Here is a 21,076-nt window from a genome sequence, read left to right on the forward strand (position 1 = left end):
CCAGGTCCTCTGCCCATTTTTAATCGATTGTTTGTTTGTTTGGTGTTGAGTTATATGGGTTCTTTTATTTGCAAGATATATGCACCCTTATGTTCATTGCAGCATTATTCATGGTGGCCAAGTCGTGGATACAACCAGTGTTCTTCAATAGATGATTGGATAAGGAAGATGTGGACTACTACTCAGTCATAAGAAAGGATGAAATACTGCCATTTGAGACAACATGGATGGACCTTGAGAATATCATGCTGAGCAAAATAAGTCAGTCAGAAAAAGCTAAGAACCATATGATTTCACTCATATGTGGGATATACAACTGACAACAGTATGGTGGTTACCAGTAGGAAGGGGAGTGAGAGGGAGTAAAATGTAAAAGGGGCCAAAGATATGATGATGGAAGATTTGACTGACTGGTGGGCACACAGTGCAATGTACAGATCTAGTATCATAAAAATGTACACTTGCAACTTACATAATCTTATTAACAATGTCACCACAATAAATTTAATAAAAAATTTATTTTAATGCAAAGATCAAAGCCATGGTATGGACAATAAAGTGGAACTTCAGGATCAAAGTTAACCTAAAAAAATCATAGATCTTAAAAAAACTTTATTCTTTAAAATCATATCAGTGAGAATAGAATGATCTGAGCTATTAAGAGAAGCCACAACCCCACCATCTAGTTCAGGTGTAATTTCTCAGATCAGAGGTCTTCCAGCAAAGAGGAGGTTCCACATTATACATTTATCTTAACTCTGTGGTTTCCAAGGACAGGAGCCCTTTCTATTCCCAGGGCTGTTAGCCCTTTATTCATTGCCTTACTGTTTTTTTGTTTTTTTTTTGAACCTATTAAAACATTGTGCCTCACTTAAATTTAAACTCTACCTTTCCCCCAAAGCCTATAATAATACTGTGCCTTCCTTTTTTGAGGTTGAACTTTGTTTCTCCTACGAAAGACAGATAGTTAAGTTCAGTTTTTGTTTTCAGATTTGAGGGGCTTGATTGTATTTGATCATGTAAATTTGAGTACATATACAATGGAACATTTTCAGTTCTGTAGAAAGCTGTGTGATTACTCTCTAAGGACAGTGTGCCTTATCCTTTTAAGGGCAGCTACAAGACCTTTGATAAGTAAGATTTCTTAGTGTCCTTTTTATTTCTGTTGAATAAAAGATCAGATTTACTTTGCACCTTTGCCATATATTTGCTTCCAATCTTTTAAAAATTATTATTATGTTTTTTCTAATGAATGCTTGTTAACAATATAATCTAGCCAGAAAGGTTCATTCTCATCTCTGACTATGAGGCAGTCATATTTCTAGGTGTTGAAGACCATTCTAAGACCAGTTGGTCTTGATCAATTCCTACAGCTGATTTAAAAAATCATTCTTTTAGGATTTGCCTCTCTGATATGCTCACTCTCTGATTTCATTACTCATATTAGAAATAAACTCATGTACACATGAAACTAACAAAAATTTAAAATTGTTTTAATGATTTAGATGGAATTTTTCTAAGCAGCAGCTTGAAATTGTGGCTCTACTTATGTCATTTATAACTTCAGCCATCTATTGAGCTTATGTATGATGCATTCTAGGAATTCAATCAAATAGCAAGAGATCTTGGTGCTTTCCATATCATTTAGGATTTTAGTGGTTATAATTGCAGTAGTTATGCCATGGGAATAAAGAAAATTAAGCAAAAATATAAAGACATTTAAAATACACAGTCGCCTGATACAGAAAATACAGCGTTGTTTTTTCCATAAGAGAGTTGTATAGAGAAAACAATATTTTCCATGTTCTTATTTCCAAAAACATTTCTAATATGAGAGCTTCTTCTGCTGTAAGAGCTGTCCTAACTACTGTTTAGCCACACTTGCACATTTGCATAGAAATTTTCAATTTCTTTGTCTTCAGGACACGTGTGGGTAAATTCTTCACGGGCATAAGCATTGTGGAGATAGCGCCAGACTCCTGAGAATTCTGCTGGAATGTCAAAGTCACGGTATTTCTTGGCAGCAATCTAAGGTTTTGGAGAATACAGTTGGTAGTAAAAGACATCAGTAACATACCTAGTCTGTAAAACCATATCTCAAAAGTCAAGATCATTGTGGACATGTGATCTACACAAAAGTACTACATGCCCTGGCTGGTGTGTTCAGTGGTTAGAGCTGTCAGCTTGTGCACCCAAGGGTTGTGTGTTTGACTCCAGGTTAAGAGCATGTTCCTGGGTTGCAGGTTCCTTCCCTGGTCCCAGTCGGGACACGTGTGGAAGGCAACCAATTGATGTGTCTCTCTTACATGGATGTTTCTCTCTCTCTCTCCCTTCCTCCCCTTTCCTCCCTCTTTCTTTCCCTCCCACTCTTTCTAAAAATCAATGAAAAAAATATCCCCTGATGAAGATTAACAAAAAAGTACTACAAAATAAAATTAAAGAATCTTGGAATTACTACTTAATGTTTTGTGTACAAACGTAGACAAGGCTATATGCTTGCAATCATATTTATATTAAGCTGTATTTAATTATGAATGTCTAGAAGAAGGAAGCACATAAAAAGAACACATATCTCCCCATTAGACTAAGGGGTTGTTTAGGGTCCCAACTATGTCTTATTTCTTCATGTACTCTCTGTGTCTGGCATAAGACCTGAGATAAAATAAATTCTGTTCAGTAAAAATTTGTTAGTGATTACATTATCATAATAATATTACTAGCTCACATTATTTATATCACTGCTGTGATCCAGACACCGTTCTAATTTATTTAATTTTGTCAAGAATTCTGTGAAATGGGTAATATTATTCTTGTTTTATAGACAACACAGTGGGAAATACCTGGTATAGGAAGAAATAAAATTTCATGCTTCCCAGAGGAGATCATGGATTTTTCCTCCGAAGAGAGACAGGAGATATACACTATGCATAATGATGATGATAAAGCCATCATATAACATCTTCACACAGAATGGTCACTGTGATTCATGGTGGTAACTCCCAAACCCAGCCCAAACCATTCAAGCTACCTTATAAAGACTTACTTTAATAATGTTCAGCTTGGGCAACAAGCTGCAGTCAGCCAGTGTCAGCTGATCCCCATCCAAGAACAATCTTCTGGAAACTGTGAGTTCCTCAGCACTGTCTGGATCAATTTCATCCAGGAGTGGGGTGTTTAAGTAGTCATCCAGACGTTTAAATTCTCTGAGCAGAGATTTTTCAAAATCTGAGGCAATGAAGTCATAGGGTTACTTACAAATATATTGTTTTCATGACTAGATACATTCTCAATATGCTTTTCACATATTTAGACATCTCTGTCTATACACATTCTTTATACTGGCTATAACAAATCTAAATAGTTTACTAGAATGCTCAACTACCCACTAATAAGACAGAGTCAGATGTTTAATCAAATGATGAATACAAAGATTTTTAAAATTTTTCTTGAAGTGCATTGGGAGGAGAGTCAAAGAGAAAAAAAGTGATATGTTATTACTCAACATAGAAGAGTCAGAAAGTGGAATCAGAGACTAATAGCTCTCTTGACTCAGAGGATAGTAAACTTCAGGAATGTTTGTGGGAGATGCTAGGTGCTATGGTTTAAGAAACCTTAAAGGTATGCAGGACTGGGAAAGTTGAGAGGGGCACCTAACAAATCAAGTCCTGCAGTTAGTTTATACCTGGCATGCCAATGCTCTAATTGAGCTAAGTTGGTAATTTCTATATTGAATCTTGGGTTCTAAATCTAATAAAACTTCATGCAAAGGAATTTCAGAAAAGAGAACAGAGAATGAGAGGAAGGGTATTCCCCAACATATACTATATATTCAGGAAAATCCTATTTTAGCTGAGTGAGAATGAAAAAGTGAGCACGTGAGTGAGAAAAACAGATTTAAAGAAAGTTGTCTTACTCTTATTTGCCTCTTTCTGTGTGTTCTTTATATATGCAGAAAACTTGGCAAAGAGGTTACTGCCCACATCAAAGGACTCCTTGTTCTTGGGACTCAAGCAAGGGTACCTTAAAAAGAAACATCACTGCACTATCATTTGAGCACAAGGAGACAGAGACCAGGTTTCCTAGCTTGCATTCTACTGAGAATGAAGGTTTTGGAAAATTGTGCTGGAAACTGAAAGTCTTGATAATTCCCTCATTGGATATATTTTCCACTCCTGGAATAATTTAGTTTCTAAGGTTCACTGGGAAACCAGTTGTCTGGAATTCAAAGCTCATTTACCTGTAGAAACAATGTTTCAAATGGTAGTTAGGTCCCCATACTTGTTCCTGAAAGTCTATTTGGCATAAGGTATGGTGGTAATACATATAGCTTCAAGTATTGTAACTTACAAAACAAATGAAGGAATAAAGAGCATGGAGATGATGGAAAACAGTAGCTAAAATGTCCTCCTCTGAGTAATATACAGATCATTTAGCATAATAAAATAAAATAATGTAGTAATAATTTTATTACATTTACAAATTAAATAAGAAAAACCATATGATCACAAATAGATGCAGAGAAAGCGTTCAGTGAAAATCAATTCCTAATTATAAAACACCTTACTAGCAACTAGAAATGGTCAGGCCAAACAGTCATCTTTCTTGATTTCTCTCTTTCCATCCCCACATTTGATCCATTAACAACTCCAGCCAGGTTATCTTTCAGAATTTACCCAGAGTCTGTGCATTTCTCACCACCTCCATTGCCCCCTTCTTTGTCCAAAGCCTATATTACTGCAACAGCTTCATGACTATTCTCCCTATTCCTAAGCTTGTCTCCCACATTGCCAGACTATTCTCCACCTGTTGTGAGAGCAATCATGTTAAAATATAAGTCATATGTGTCTTCCCTACTCAGTACCCTGCAATGTCCCCATCTCAGTCAGACTCAGAGTCCAAGTCCTCTAGAGGTCTAAAAGGACTGATGTGATCTTACCCCACCTTACCTCTCTGGTCTCATCTTCTACTCTCTTCCTCATGCACTTTACTAAACACTTTTTGCTTCCCCCCCCCCTCCCAAATAGGCCTAACAAACTCCCACTCCAGGGCATTTTCACTTGATTTGCACTTAGATGGAGTGCCTTCCCTCATATAGACACAGGGTCTGCTTCCTCTCTTCTCTAAAGTTTTTTTCTCTGATAGCTCCTCTTATGTGAGGCCTTTCTCTGGCCACTCTATATAAGATTGCAACCTCTCTCCTGTCCCTAACACTCACTACTTCCTTTCCTTGCCTTATTTTTTCTTAGTGTTTATCATCATCTAAAATAGTTTATATTTTGCTTTTTATCTTGATTATTTACTATCTTCCCCAACTAGAATTTAAGGTCTACTAGACCAGAGAGTTTTTGCCCATTTTATTCACCGATGTGTCCCAAGTGCCTTGAATAGAACCTGATACTTAGGAAGTATTCAGTAAATATTTATTGAATGATTTAATAAGTTAATTAATTTTGTTAACTTGATAAAAGGTATCCATCAAAAACTTTCAGCAAGCATCATATTAAATGATAAAATGTTTTCGGGGAGTGCAAATTGGAACCACAATGAGATTATTACCTCACTAGAGTGTTAGAGTGGCTATTATAAGTAAAACGAGAAATAAAAGTATTGGAGAAGATGTGGAAGAAAGGGAACCCTTACACACTGTTGGTGGGAATGTAAATTGGTACAGCCACTATGGAAAATAGTATTTTGTTTCAAAAAATTAAAAACATAATTACATATCACCCAACAATTCCTCTTTTGGGTATCTACTCCCCAAATTTGAAAACACTTATTTGTATAGATATATATCCTCCTATGTTCATTGGAGCATTATTCCCAGTAACCAAGACATGGAAACAACCTAAGTATATTTTGATAGATAATAGATAAAAAAGATGTGCTACATATTGGGTGGGGTAAAAGTAGGTTTACAGCTGGTTCTCATGGAAAATAATACAATAATTAATAAATAATAATGCAAGAATAAATTGTTTCACATACAACTGTAATCCTACTTTTGCCCCACCTTTTATGTACAGTGGAATACCACTCAGCCATAAAGGATGAAATATTGCCATTTGCAACAACACTGATGGACCTTGAGGGTATTATGCTAAGTGAAATGTCAGAATGAAAAGGACAAACATATGATCTCACTCGTGGGATATACAACAACAAAAAAAAAAAAAAAAAAAGGAAAAAGAAACAAATGACCAAACAAAAGACAACAAAAGCAAACTCATAAATATGGACAACACATTGGGTATTACCAGAGGGGAAAGAGGGTGGGGGAGGGTGAAATGGGTAAGGGGGTCAAATATATGGTGATGGATGGAAGCTAAACTTTGGATGGTGAGCACACTATAGTGTATACAGGTACTGAATAATAATGTTGTGCACCTGAAACTTGTATAATGTTATTAGCCAGTATTACATTAATAAAAAAGCAAGTATTTTTAAAAAGGTGATCCATCCATGTTGTTGTAAATGGCAAGATTTCATTCTTTTTTTTATTGCTCTATAATATTTCATTGTATACATATCATATCTTCTTTATCCATTTATCTATCTTTGGACATCTAGGTTGGTTCCATATCTTGAGTATTGTAAATAATGCTGCAATGAACATAGGGTGCATGCAGGGTGGGGCAAAAGTAAGTTTACAGTTATTCATATAGAAAATAAAACAATAATTAATAAATAATAATACAAGAATAAACTCTGTGTTTCATGTACTCACAACTGTAAATGTACTTTTCCCCCACTTTGGATATCTTTTTGAATTAGAATTTTGCCATTTGTGACAACATGAGTGGATCTAAAAGGTATTATAAGGTGAAATAAGTCAGGCAGAGAAAAACAATGGTTTTGCTTATATGTGAAATCTAAAAAAACAAAACAAGCAATCAAACAAAAACAAACCAAACACAGACCCATAGAAACAGAGACCAAAAGGATGGTTATGAGAAAGGATGGGATGGAGGGATGAGTGAAAAAGGGGAGGGAAATATAGTCAATAATACTGTGATAAATTTACAGTGACAGAAGATTACTAGAATTAGCAAGGTGATCACATTGTAAGGTATAAAAATGTTGAATAACTATATTGTACATCTTATACTAATGTAATCAATATAAGATTGCCTGCAAACTAGACTTAAATTTAAAAAAAAAAGAAAAAAGAAAAAAAGTGAAATGTTAGAACTATTTTTTTAAAACCAGTACAGAACAAGGATTATCACTATTGCTCTTCAACATTGTGCTGAATGTACTAACTGCTAAGACAAGAAAAAACATCATTCTAAATGGTGACTCTCAAACCATTCACATTAAATTTCAGAACAAGACAGAAACGCCTAAAATTGCTATTAGCACTGATATTGTTTTTTAATCTTCCCCTGAGGATGTGTTTATTGATTTTTTTTTTTTGTTATTTTAGAGAGAGAGAAAGGGAAAGAGAAGTAGAAACATCAATGTGAGAGAGAAACATCAATTGGTTGCCTCCCTTTCGTGCCCCGACTGGAGATTGAACCCACAACCTAGGTATATGACTGGGAATTGAACCCACAACCTTTTTGGTGTTTGACGCCCCCACCAGCTGAGCCACCTGGCCAGGGCAATAGCTGATATTGTTTTTGAGGTTCTAGCAAGTTGTAGAAGACACTATTTTAAAGCAATCAGTATAATTACTAGAAGAGAAGCAACAACATAATTGTATACCTAGAAAACCCAAGAAAGTATAGGAAAAAAAATTACTAGAATTAATGAGCTATTTTGGTAAGGTGGCTAAATACAAATCAAGTATTTTTTAAAATTTATCTTTATTGTTTAAAGTATTACAGATGTCCCCCTTCCCTCCCCCCCCCCTTTGAGCCCCTCTACTCTGCTCTCCTACCCCAGGCCTTCACTGCACTATTGTCTGTGTTCATGGTTTATAAACCATTTGAATTTTGCTTCAGGGAATCTATTACATAGGAATGAAAACACCAGTACATAAGGACATATGAACAAGGATGTTATTTATACTACTGTTTGTAGTTTGTAGTTTTTTCCTTCCAAAAAACTGGAAGGAAAGGGAATGTCTATCAGTAAAGGAATAGTTTAGTAACTTGTAGCACATCTGTGACATGGACTATTATCCAGACATTAAAATGAATTAAATCTAAACCAGTAGAGTTGAAGAATGTTACAATGTTCTTTGAAGTGAGATAAGCAACATGCAATATTTATAAATTGTACTTATTATTATTATGCTTATATGAACCTAGAAAACGGTATGGAAAGATACACAGATTTTTTCACTGGTTACCTTTGGGAGCAAGAAAAGATTAGGGATCAGATAATGTGAGGGGAGGACATAGTAGAGGAGGATGGGGAGGGGGAAAGAACAAAATAAGAACTCAATACATACAGGACAAACTTGGAGCAGATGCTAAAGTCTAAGAAGCCATCAATAATTGAAGAAAGAGACCTAATATAGTCACACAGAAAAGAATCTAGAATAGTGTCCTTAGTTTCTTATGTAAGAAGAATTATGGACTGATAGAACCTTTTGTTTATGATTGAGACTTCATTTTTTAGAGCAGGTTTAAGTTCACAGCCGGAGTCCTTACCAATGGAAACTGTGAGATAATAAATGAGTGTTGTTTTAAGACACTGAGTTTGCGGTAATTTGTTATACAGCAATAAAAAAATAAGTACATCAGGCTTCCTGTTTCCAGACACTATCCTGTGTAGGCAGATATATATAACTTTCATTCAAGTGTAGACAGGGCAGTTCTGGCCACTGGTTAACTATGTGAGATCTGTTTTCTGACCTCTAGCCCTTGTGTTGGGTATGTTCTGCCCTCATGCCATCAGTGATGTGAAAGCCTAATCATGATCAGTCCTCATGGGCTATAAAGTGTTACTACCCCATGCTCTCACTCGTACTCTACCATGGGTTACTTCTCTATTTCTAGAACAAAGAGAATTTACTTTCTTATTTTAAAAATAATTTTAAATGTTATATCTATTGTCTTTGTGTATTTAAAGTCAAAGGGGGAAGTTTATACATAATAGACATAATATTTTTCAGCCTGTAGAGCTAAAAGATCAAGCTGAATAATTAAAGATCTTTAATTGAAGATCTTCTGAGGGCTCTACAACAAAAAGGTCTGATTTTTATCAGTATAAATGCCCTCAAACTTCATTATGGATCAGATGATGAGGTTGAAATTAAATGTGGCCCAAATTTACCTGCCTTTCCCAGGTTTCCAAGTCTGTCATTTGCCCTTTTCTAATATACTGCCTACATTTTATAAAGTTTTAACAGTTTTATATATATTAAATAAATAATTCTGTAGTAAAGTTTTCTAATCATATATAGAGTGATTGAGGGGGATCTTTGCAAAGTTTTCTAGAAAGATAACAAAAGAGAGGTCTGACATTGAAAAAGAGTTAGATGTCTAGAAGTAAGAATGCTCAATCTGCAATTAATAAGCCAATAAAATAAATGGTCTCAAGAACAATAATGTCTTGTAAAATGCTGTACCTTGGAGGAGCCAGTGTCTGCTCTAGAAACTCCTCAATTTTAATGAAGTCTGTTTTCAATTCCTTGTTAAACACCAGGAAGGGAGGATTGGCACCTGGGGCTAAGTCCTTTAGCTCTTCGGGCTTTCTATGATTATTAAAAGTAAGCAGAGTTAGGTTTTTAGATAAGGCACACATCATACAGACACCAACATTTTATTGGTATCTACCAATTTCAATCCTAAGAATGAAACCTGTCCTGAATTCTCTTACCTGGTCATGTCAACAGTAGTCACATTGAATTTAACTCCTTTAAGCCAGAGGATCATGAAAAGGCGTTGGCAAAAAGGGCAGTTTCCAATACTCTCCCCATCACTTCCAGCCTATTAAGATAAAGAAAGGCCTCATTCATTCATTTGCTCAACAAGTCTGTATTGAGTGCCTATTGGGAAATGAACTAGTTGCTAGAAAAAAGTTAAAAGTGCTTAACCTCATGGATTCTACCATTTGTGAGCAGGGAGAGATAATGAATCAAGTAATCTCATTGTATGTTAAATTACAAGTGTGGTGACTATATAATAAAAATCATAATAATAATACATTAAATATATATTACCAAGATTTATATAACAATTTCTTATGGTGGACATTTCAAATATTCCAAAATTTTTGCTACTCTACTTCAGCAACAAATATTTTTTGGCATATAACTTGTTCTAATTCTAAGATTTATCTTTAGAGTTAATCTTTAAAATGAGAGTGCTGAGTAAAAAGTATGGGCATTTTCCATTTTGATAGATCTTGCCAAATTTCCTTCCTGAAAGGTATTCCATATGTTCATTGGTTGTTTGATTTCCTTATTTTATGAAGTGCTTGTTCATGAAAATTTTACATTTTTCTATTAAGATGATGACTTTTTCCTTATTGATTTGGAAAAATTATTTGTATACTAAAGATATTAACTCTTTTGATACACATTACATGTAATTTTAAAAAAGCATGTCTCATAAAATTTATATTTTACATAAAATCTATCATTCTTTTTTTCCCTTCTATGTAGTCTGATTTTTCTGATATGCTTACACAGTAATATATATATATATATATATATATAAATAAAGATTACAAAAATTACCTTGTTATATATTTTTTAAATGTTTTTTAAAATATGTTTAATTGATTTTTAGAGAGGTAGAGGGATAGAGAGAAACATCACTGAAAGAGAGAAACATCATCAATCAGCTGCCTCCTGCATGTCCCCTACAGAGGATCAAGCCGCAACCCAGGCATGTGCCTTGATTGGGAATCGAACCATGATCTCTTGGTTCATGGGTTGACTCTCAACCACTGAGCAACACTGACTGGTCAATTACTTTGTCATTTTTTTTTTTTTTATTAAGATGTTCTCTTGTGTTTTCTTCTAGAAACTTTATGGTTTAATTTTTGCATTTTTTTCATCTATTTGGAATTTATTTTGGTGTAAGAAATATATTGGGACTCCAGCTTTAATTCTTTTAATACTTTTTACCAATAATTAGTAGTTGACTTAGCACCAGGCATTTAAAAACCACTTTGTAAATTATATAATTGTCTAACCATTATACTGTACACCTGAAATAAATATACAATAATAATAATAAAGCCCATCCTTCTCCCACTGGTTAAACATAACTCACTTTTGGCTTTGAAATTTTATATATACTTGAGTTTATCTGTGGACTCACTATTTTTCATTCATTCATTCACTCTTCCAATGAATATTTACTGAACAAATAATTATGTGTTTAACATAGACCAGACATTATATATGCAGAAAACAGATATTAAAATAAACAAATAGAGAGATTGCAAGATAGCGGTGGATTGAGTGTAAGCTACACTGACACTCCCCAGGACCAAACTGGAATTACAACTAAAATATAGAAAAATCATCCTGAATAATCAACTGAAGACTAACTGGAGAGCCCCCTCATAACCGAGGACCTAAAGGGGAGACCACATAGAGATGGGTAGGAAGTGCAGAGCCATGAGAGGGCTGGCTGGGCTCCCACAAGCAGCAGCTGAAGGTCTGGAGGGCTATCTCAGCAGTGGGGGGTTCCCACTGAGGACTCTGGGACCTAAACCCCAAGCTGGGCTTCCCAGCCAAGAGCACCAAAACTGAGAAAGGTGCCCACATAACATCTAGCTGTGAAAAGCAGCAGGCTTTCTGTCTGCCAGGGACAGATGGCTAAGAATGCAGGAACCCTCTTAAAGGGCTAACACACAAAGTTTCATGTGTAGCCACTCACTTTGGGCTCCTATGGAAGGAAGGCAGAGTGGAATAGAGTTGTGTGAGGAGTATCCAGGGATTCTGGCTTTGGGATAGAGCTCAGAGGGCAGCCATCTGGATTCTTGTGCTGAGCCATTTACCCATACAGCAGAGGACATGTTTCTCAGGCAGACATTTACTATCCAAGCAGCTTTTGCCTGGGAGGGAAGCAATTGCTCCACCCTGTGAAGTTCCTACAGCCTGAAGTTCATTAAAAGACTGAATAACAATCAGCCTCTGGGTGCTTTGAGCATTTGCCTGATTTGTTTCTGGACCCAGGGCTTGGAAAGCAGACCTTGATGCACATCTTGGTCTTTTCCAAATACACTCAGCCCCCAGCAGAGGGAACCACAAGATGTGGAGTGTGGAAAGCTTCAAACAGGGTACTCACTCAAGGCCAGTCACAAACAGCATCAGACATGGGCCTGCACCAGAGACCATCCAAAAGACTGAGAGTCCTAGCAGATCTACCTAATATATAGAAACAAATCCAAACAGGCTGCCAAAATGGGGGGACAAAAATAAGAAACATTTTTTTAAAAAGGTGGATAATTAAGGCTGTGAGACAACCATGAAATATAACAATATGTGCATAACATGATTACCAGGAGAGGTTGAAAGTAAGCAAGTGTTAGAGAACCTGTTTGAAGAAATAATGGCAGAAAACTTCCCTAACTGGTGAAGGAAAAAGTCACACAAGTTCAAAAGGCACAGAGAGTCCCAAGCAAGAAGAATCCAAAGAGGCCCACACCCAGACACATCAATTAAAATGCCAAAAATTCCAGACAGAGAGAATCTTAAAGGCAGCAAAAGAAAAGCAATCTGTTACCTATAAAGGAGCTCCCATAAGGCAGTCAGCTGACTTCTCATCAGAAACTCTACAGGCCAGAAGAGAATGGCGTGAAGTATTCAAGGTAATGAAAAGCAAGGATCTGAAACCAAGACTACTCTATCCAGCAAGGTTATCACCCAAAATAGATGGTGAAATAAAGAGCTTCCCAGACAAAAAGAGGCTAAAGGAGTATATCACCACCAAACCAGCATTGCAAGAAATGTTAAAGGGACTACTGTAATAAGAAGTAGAAATAGAAAGAGAGAGAAGCATAGGCATAAAGAAATAAAATGGCAATAGATAAGTACCTATCAATAATAACTTTAAATGCAATTTAATTAAATGCCCCAATCAAAAGACGTGGGGTCACTGAATGGATAAGAAAACAAGACCCAAATATATGCTGTCTACAAGAGACCCATCTCAGAACAAATGACTCACACAGGCTGAAAAAAAAACTTCTGGTGGACTTTAAGGGAGAGATCAACAGCAATACAGTCATAGTAGGGGACTTGAACACCCCACAGACTTTACTGGACAGAACTTCCAGACAAAAAATCAACAAGGAAACAGTAACTCTAAATGACACACTAGATCAGATAGAATTAATTGACATTTATAGAACATTTCACCCCAAAGCTGCAGAATATACATTCCCCTCAATGCACATGGGACATTCTCATAGATAGACCACATGTTAGGACACAGAACAAGTCTCTACATGTTCAATAAGATTGAAATCATATCAAGCATCTCCTTGGACATTTACATCTTGGAATACTATACAGCTATAAAAAAGAAGGATCCCTTACCCTTTGATACAGCATGGTGGGACCTGGAGAGTATTATGTTAAGTGAAATAAGCCAGTCAGAGAATGACAAGTATCACATGATCTTACTTATATTTGGAATCTAATGAAAAAATAAACCAATGAGCAAAATAGATCCAGAGACATAGAAGCATGGAACAGACTGATGAATCTCAGAGGGAGGGTGGGGAGAGATTAACCTAAAAACTTATATACATATATGCATAACTCATGGACATAGACAATAGTGTAGTGAAGACCTGGAGAAGGGGGTGCAAGGTAGAGAGGATCAATGGAGGGAAAAGAGGAACATTTGTAATACTTTTAACAGTAAAGATAAATTAAAACATAAAAAATAAAAATAACAAATAAAATGAAATAGTCCCTTAGTTTTAAACCGAGATAAAGTCTTTGAAAAGTTTTAGAAGGAAGGTCATGCATGTTATGAGTATGTGTAAGAGAGAAATGTAGTTTAAATGGAGCCTATGAGGGAGGCCTTTCCTGAAGAAGTTGCATTTTAACTGAGTTCAAAGGATAGATACGTGTTATGTTAACTAGGTAAATGGTCATGAAAAGGGCATTTTAAATAGAGGGATTCACACATACAAAGGTGTTGCAACAAGTTTGAGCAGGCATATATGAGGAACTGAAAGAGGGGTCTATGTGGTTTGAATTCAGAGAGTGAGAAAGAGAAGAGGACAATTTAATAAACTGGGCTATATCAAAGGTAAAATCTGATTTTCAAAAGAACTGTTAAGAAAATGAAAAACATCTTGAATTTAAAATATACTAAAATATATGAATAAAGAACGTCTACAACTCAATAACAGAATACCCAATTACAAATGAGCAAGAAATTTAAACACTTTACAAAAGATATATAGATGGTAAATGAGGACATGAAAAGATGCTCAACATCATTAGTCATCAATAAAATGCAAATTAAACCCACATTGAGTTACCATTACACACACATTAGCACAGCTGAAGTTAAAAAGACTGACCATAACAAGTATTGGCTGGAATGTGGAACAACTGGAGCTGATTCAGTGCCATTGGGAGTGGAAAACAGTCCAACTGGTTTATAAAGAGTTTATCAGGGTTAAAACCTAAGTATTAACATTCTAGGTATTTTCCCAGGAGAAATGAAAGCACATGTCTCTTGAAAGACATGTACATGAATGTTTATATCAAATTTATTCACAATAGCCCCAAACTGGAAACAACTCAAATGTCCTTAATGGACAGACAAATATGGCAGATCTATACAAGGGAAACTTCAGCAATAAAACAAATGAGCTATTATTGATGCATACAATATGAGCAAATCTCAAAATAATTATGCTGAGTAAAAGAAGCCAGACAACAAAAAGAGTACATATTGCATGATTCAGTCTGTAGAAATTTTTAGAAAATGAAAACCAATCTATCCTGATAAAAAACAGATCATTGATTGCCTAGCAAGGGAGTAGTGGGATAGGGTAAGGAAGACTGACTGCATTGATTGACTGGAAAGAGACATAGGGAACTTAATGAGGTGATGGAAATACTCTATATTTTGATTGGGGTGGTTGTTACAATGTGTGTATAGATTTGTCAAAAGTCCTTGGATGCACTTAAAATGTGTGCATCTTATTTTATACAAATTATACCTCAATGAAATATATTAAAATAGAGAAGTTCAAAAAATGGAACAGCCCAGCCAGTTTTGCTCAGTGGTTGAGCGTCAACCTATGAACCAGGAGGTCACGGTTCGATTCCCGATCAGGGCACATGCTTGGGTTGCAAGTTCCATCCCCACTGGGAGTCATGCAGGAAGCAGCTGATCAATGACTCTCTCATCATTGATGTTTCTCTCTCTCTCTCCCTCTCACTTCCTCTCTCTGAAATCAATAAAGACATATTTTTTAAAAAGTGGAACAAAAACCCTTCAAATAAATAATTATGAGGGGTTTGCAGTCATTGCAATGACAAAGGTAAGGGTATGAACATGGAAGGGGGGGGCGGAGAGATGGTGAAGAATGGGATCACTAAAGGAGAGAAAGTCAAGGATCTGAGAGGTCAGAGTATTGGAAGAGTCATCTGTATAGATATTAAAATTGCCAAGAATTAAGATAAGAATAGTGTTGGAGCGAGTGACAATGATCCAGGAGTGAAAATCCTCAAGAAATAAGGCAGAGTAACCAGGGGTTTGGAAGACTGCTATAACAAGGAGAGGTAATGGGTGGTTTAGTCTGATTTTCTGAGACTCAGCCTAGTTATTTCTGTGGACAGGGGTGGCAGAATGGTCTGAATGAGGAGCAAGGATACCTACCCCATTTCCAGACACAGTGGTAAGAGGAATGAGGAAGAAAAGGCAGCCACTTCTTGAGAGGGTTATAGCTGATGTAGTATCCTCATGGGAGATCCAGGTTTTAGACACCTCAATCTAAACATGTCCCAAACTAAATTTCCTCCCTGTTCTTTACTCCACACACTAACTTACTTTTTCTTTAAGGCTCCTAATCCAGTAGCAGTCACTGTCATGTATGGACTAAATTGTGCTTCCCCCGCCCTGCCAATTCATATGTTGAAACTCTAACATCCAATGTGATCGTAATTGGAAGTGAGGACTTTGGGAAGTAGTTAGATTTATGAAGATGGGGTTCTTATGATGGGACTTGCCTGAATAAGAAGAGACCAAAACTCAAACTCTCTCTCTCTGTTTTTCTCTCTGTCTCTGTCTCTTTCTCTGTCTCTCTTTTTCTTTCCTTTTCAAGAACACAGCCAGAAGGCAGCCAAATATAAGCCAGGAAAAGAGTTCTCACCAGAACCTGACCATGCTGGCATCTTGATCTTGGACATCCAGCCTCTATAACGGTGAGAAATAAATATCTGCTCTTGTAACCATACAGTTTATAGTATTTTGTTATGGTAGCCTGAGCATTGAATCCAACTATTAATTCGTGTCAGTTTTATCTATAAATAACCACCAAATAAGTTCATTTCTCTCATTTGCCATGGTTATTATGTCATTTATTCATTCAATGTTTATTTGATGTTTACTATCTGTCCAACACTATTAGGTGCTAGCTTTCCAAGTCCAACCTATCAGCATCTCTCATCTCTTGAATCTATTTTTCCTCTTTTGCCTCAGTCTATACAAGGAAATAAAAGATACTGCATCTTACAGTATCTCTGATCAGATTCTCTGATCTGTCATTTCTACTAGTAATATTAAGGTCCAAGAAGCCAAGGGCATAATTCTAATTTTTAAGTAAATTTTTCTTTCCCTGGCAGTGGGTGCAACAGAGAAAAATCATGTTTATTGTTACTCTTTGTGATGTGATGGAGTGAAGAGATATGGGAAGTAGCAACCAACCTTGGCAGCTGCATTTCTTTTGAAACAGAAACCAGACTGAGGATACAATCACAACTGGTGTTAGTGAGTGGAAACATGATTAAGGGTGGGAGGCAGGAAGAAAAGTGGACTCTGATAATAGATACAGCAGGAAGGGTGGATCACCTTTGGCAAAAGGAAAGGCAAAACAGTGAGGTGTGGGGGAAATGCAGTAAAGTTTTACAGGAAAACTGTATTTTTTTTTCTGTTTATAATATGCTGATTTGAAGTGCCTTAGCATAAAATTTTAGGATGTAAGTTTTCTAGCCTGATTGATGAACTATCTACCTCTTAAGTGTCTTTAGCTGGCAAAAACAGGATGTGGTCATTCACCGAAACAACTTATTTCTCTGTGTTTGTGATCTAAGTTTTTAAACATAAAAAATGATAATAGCCACAATATATGACATTTATTAAGTGTTAACTATGTTAACAACTACTCTGTTTTACATATTTGTTTTATTTAATCCTCACACTGAAGATGATCTTGTGAGGTAAGTTCTGTTATTACTTGTGTTTTACAGATGAGGAAATTGAGACTCAGAGAAGCTGACTTGCTCAAGTACCCTCATCTAGACAAGAGCTGATAACGTGTACTCTTTTCACATAGCAAATCCAGTACTGTTTACTCCAGAATTTACACTCTTTAATGACACTTTCTCCCATCTAATAGTTTTGTTGGATTTTTAAAAAATTAATTGGTTGTTATGATAGTTCTAAGGGAGTTTGAAAATGGTCTGAACATTCGGAGAAGAGTATCATCTCTTTCTTCTTTCCCACGTAGAAAAAATGTTCTTGACAAAATATTACATTCAGAATTTTGGTCCAAATGTCAGATGCTATAATGTTATGTACAAACCTACTAAAATTTAATTTTAGAGTGCTTGGTAGAAAACACAAAAATTTCATTTAACAATGAACAACAAACCAATAACATAAACCATTTAGATAAAATAAACTGTTAGAACATTTTTTGATTTTAGTACTTGGATAGAAATCTTGCCCAAATCATACAGAGCTGAAAGGCAATGTTTCACTGACTACATGGAACACATAGGTGGTGTAATATAAATTCTTAATTATAGTAGGAAAGTGCTTAATCTGTTATAGGAATCTCATCAGGGCATGGGGAAGAAGTTGTGGTAGGGTTTTCAAGCTACAGCCAGAGGTAACTGGGGAAATCACAGACTCATTTAATCTTTAGAATGATACTTCATCATTTATAAATGAGATACCATTGATAAAGAACAGTGCTTTTAAAAGTTACTCAACATTTTTCATCCTTCTCAATTTTTGCACCCCCTTCCACTATCTTCTATTAAACTTCTAGAGATCAGCAGAACACATCTTAAAGCAAAGCAAAGCAAAAACCTGGACCAGATAATACTCAAGATTCTTCCAGAAAATCTTTTATTTGTATCAGTGTCATTAGATAAGCTTACATCTAAAAGATTCCATCTGATGAAATTCTGGAATTGTTTTCAAAAAAGCTTGCCAAATTGAAAAGCATTGAATAAGATTAGACATAGCTATTTTATTTTATTTTGTTTTTATTTATTTATTTTAAAATTTTAATTAATTTTTTTTCATCACCTTTTAGCCCCTCTATGCCCTCTACCACCTCCACCCATCCCCTCCACTCCCACAATCACCACACTGTTGTCCATAGACATAGCTATTTTAAAGGATTGGAATCTTAACTCTGTCATTCACTGCCTATGTGACCTTGGACAAAGTTAGTTAGTTGCTCTTTGCTTTAGTTTCTGTATCCATAAAATATGGTTACTAATAAACCACTTAGCACAGTGCATGCCATATAGTAAATAATAAATAATTAGTTATTTTAACCTGAAAGTTATTATTTAATGCAATATTTGCTCATCCAATGTATACTTTTCTAATTTCTGTTTAGATTACCACCCAAATATGGGAAATCTATGAAGATAAACACCCAGGTCAACACCAACCACTGGTTACAGTGTGATTAGATTGAATGAACAGTTTAGAAAAAAGAAACACTTCAGTTACCCTATGAAAAGACATTACCTCTGGTTTGGAATTGGTAAATGTAAAAGGCCAGTTAGAAAAATTAAGGCTTATTTATATCATGTCTGGGCAGTCACATATTTTGCTAGAATCCAGAGATAAGACAAGTAGTTCTTATACCTCATGGCCCAGTAAACACTTATTTGGATTACTTTGCAATGCAAGAATTCAAGGGTCTCTCTCTGCTACAATTTTGAAAAGGCAGGTTGATTATGTCGTTGGTGTATATATGTCACCCGTTGTTAAATATTTAAAAATAATTGGAAAAATATTACTTTGGCTAACTGAAGTTTAAGCTAACATTTGGTAAGCATACCTTATTTTATATCTTTGTATGCCACCAAGAGGCTATATATAGTTTTAGAGGCAAGTTACTTATACTTTATTGCCTTAGTTTACTTATCTAGAAATGATGAGGACAATATTACTATAATGATGAGCACTACTACCACTATTACTACTGATCTACTACTACTACTACATCTCTTAAGTTGTTGTTAGCACCAAATAAGACAATATATGTAAATTGTTTTAAAAACACCAGGTATGATATAAGAGTTTGTTGTTATTGTTATCATCTTGAATACTTCCAATAGTAAATGAAAGTAGAGAGAAAAAATAGTTAATATAAGCAAGGATTTAGGAAATTATGTAATTTCTATTTGGAATAACCCATGCACAATTATTTATCTTGATGAGCTAATTTAGAAACACATGTTCCTTTCTCCTGCTTTAGGGGTTTTCCAAAGGGCTTTTCTGAGAAGTTAAGGCAAAAAAACACCACCACCAAGGCAGACCATAAAGAGGAAACATAACATTCTAAAATGCTTCCTTCTCACGTAACAGGCACACAAACTGTTCGCTTTTTTCTTCTTTAATATCCATGTGACCCTGTTGTGATGTTTGTCCATTGTGGGAGAATTTTAGAAAGCTCTGTCTGGGTTATGTGTGGGAATGGGGTTCTCAGGCTAGCCTTGAACCTCTTCTCCCATTTAGGCCTTCCGAAACCTATTGCATAAAATACAGATTGTGAGAGCTGTAAAACCCTTAAGGATCATTTTGCAGCCTTTCATTGCATAGATGGAGAAACAAAAGTTGACAGGGAGGAAGGGATTTGTCCAAGGTTACATAGGAAACCACTAAGAATACAATTTAGTTGTTCTGACTACCAACCAGTCTAGTGTTCCTTCCACCATATCTCCTTGCCTCTTCCAAGTGAGATGTTTTCCTACTGTTATCTAAGAACAACCAAACACCCAGGCATCCTTCTAGGACTCAGAATAGAAATACGATTTCAAAATTATTTCCTATCTTTAGCCCAAATGTTGTCTTTTTTATGAAGCTAAGGTCCACTGTCAAGAAATAGTATGTCCTGTATTCTGTTATTAAAGCTAGAAAACTTACCTTGACAAAAAGCTCAATCTCAGGGTCTGCTTGAATGTTGGGTCTCAGGCCTGCCATCTTTCTGTTTTCACTGCCAGTTGTCAGCCCCTGACTTCTCCACCATTCACAGTACTTGTGAATTCTTTTCTTCCAGTTTTATCCAAAGGCTCGAATACAGTTGGTGCTTTAAGAGAACAGTCCAGTTTTTATTGGACTGAGTCAGAGCTGGGGCCAATTTTTCTTCTCAAGAGGTGGGAGGCAGAGAATTCTAGATGCTTGAGAACAACTCTTGAATTTGTTTTCCTTCTTCCTCTTGACCTATCGTTTGAATCAAGGAGGAGCCAAAGGGGTGTGTATAAACTGGCTAGCTAGAAAGATGAGGGTGTTTCCACCGAAGTTTCAATGCCATGAGTCAGCATAGGAGAAACAAACACACACAAACACACACATGCAGTTCTGGCTTCTATATATCAAGTACACCAGATGTTCTCTAAAGCCTCCCTTTGAGTCCTGGGCTCTATGCCCAGAATATGGCCTCTTATTACTCTTCTTGTAACCTGACAGCAGCAAAAAGGGCTTCCAGGAACAGGACCAGAAATGACTTAGGTTTTATCATTGAAAAGGATGTTTATCTAATGATACTGACTAAAAGGAGGTTAAAAAAGTGTACTTCATCAAGTGTCTCCACCCCCAATTCTACTGCTTACACAGCGAGATTTCCCTTCTGGGTTGCAAATTTCACTTCTCTCTTCTTAACCAGGGAATGTTTGCTGGGGTGGTTGAGTCTGGGGGCTTCTTTTGATTGCCCCACCTCATTCTTCATC

The 21,076-nt window shown here is 36.0% G+C and overlaps 1 protein-coding gene across 2 annotated transcripts; it reads right to left on the reverse strand.

Moving 5' to 3' along the window:
• Positions 1–492: 492 nt before the first annotated feature.
• On the reverse strand, positions 493–20,587 carry CLIC2 (chloride intracellular channel 2). Of its 2 annotated transcripts, XM_081125008.1 has the most exons (6): positions 20,274–20,587; positions 9,769–9,878; positions 9,518–9,643; positions 3,914–4,020; positions 3,044–3,225; positions 493–2,028 (listed from the first exon to the last, which is right to left on the reverse strand). In XM_081125008.1, exons 1-6 carry the CDS (start codon positions 20,328–20,330, stop codon positions 1,861–1,863), a joined length of 750 nt encoding a protein of 249 aa, XP_080981134.1. In that variant the 5' UTR covers positions 20,331–20,587; the 3' UTR covers positions 493–1,860. The 2 variants fall into 2 exon arrangements, with proteins under 2 accessions (XP_080981134.1, XP_080981135.1); XM_081125009.1 differs by lacking the exon at positions 9,518–9,643 and having other exon boundaries at positions 501–2,028; positions 20,274–20,422.
• Positions 20,588–21,076: the final 489 nt, after the last annotated feature.

This window comes from Miniopterus schreibersii (genome assembly GCF_964146895.1).
Source record: "Miniopterus schreibersii genome assembly, chromosome: X".
Classification (NCBI taxonomy): Eukaryota; Metazoa; Chordata; class Mammalia; order Chiroptera; family Miniopteridae; genus Miniopterus; species Miniopterus schreibersii.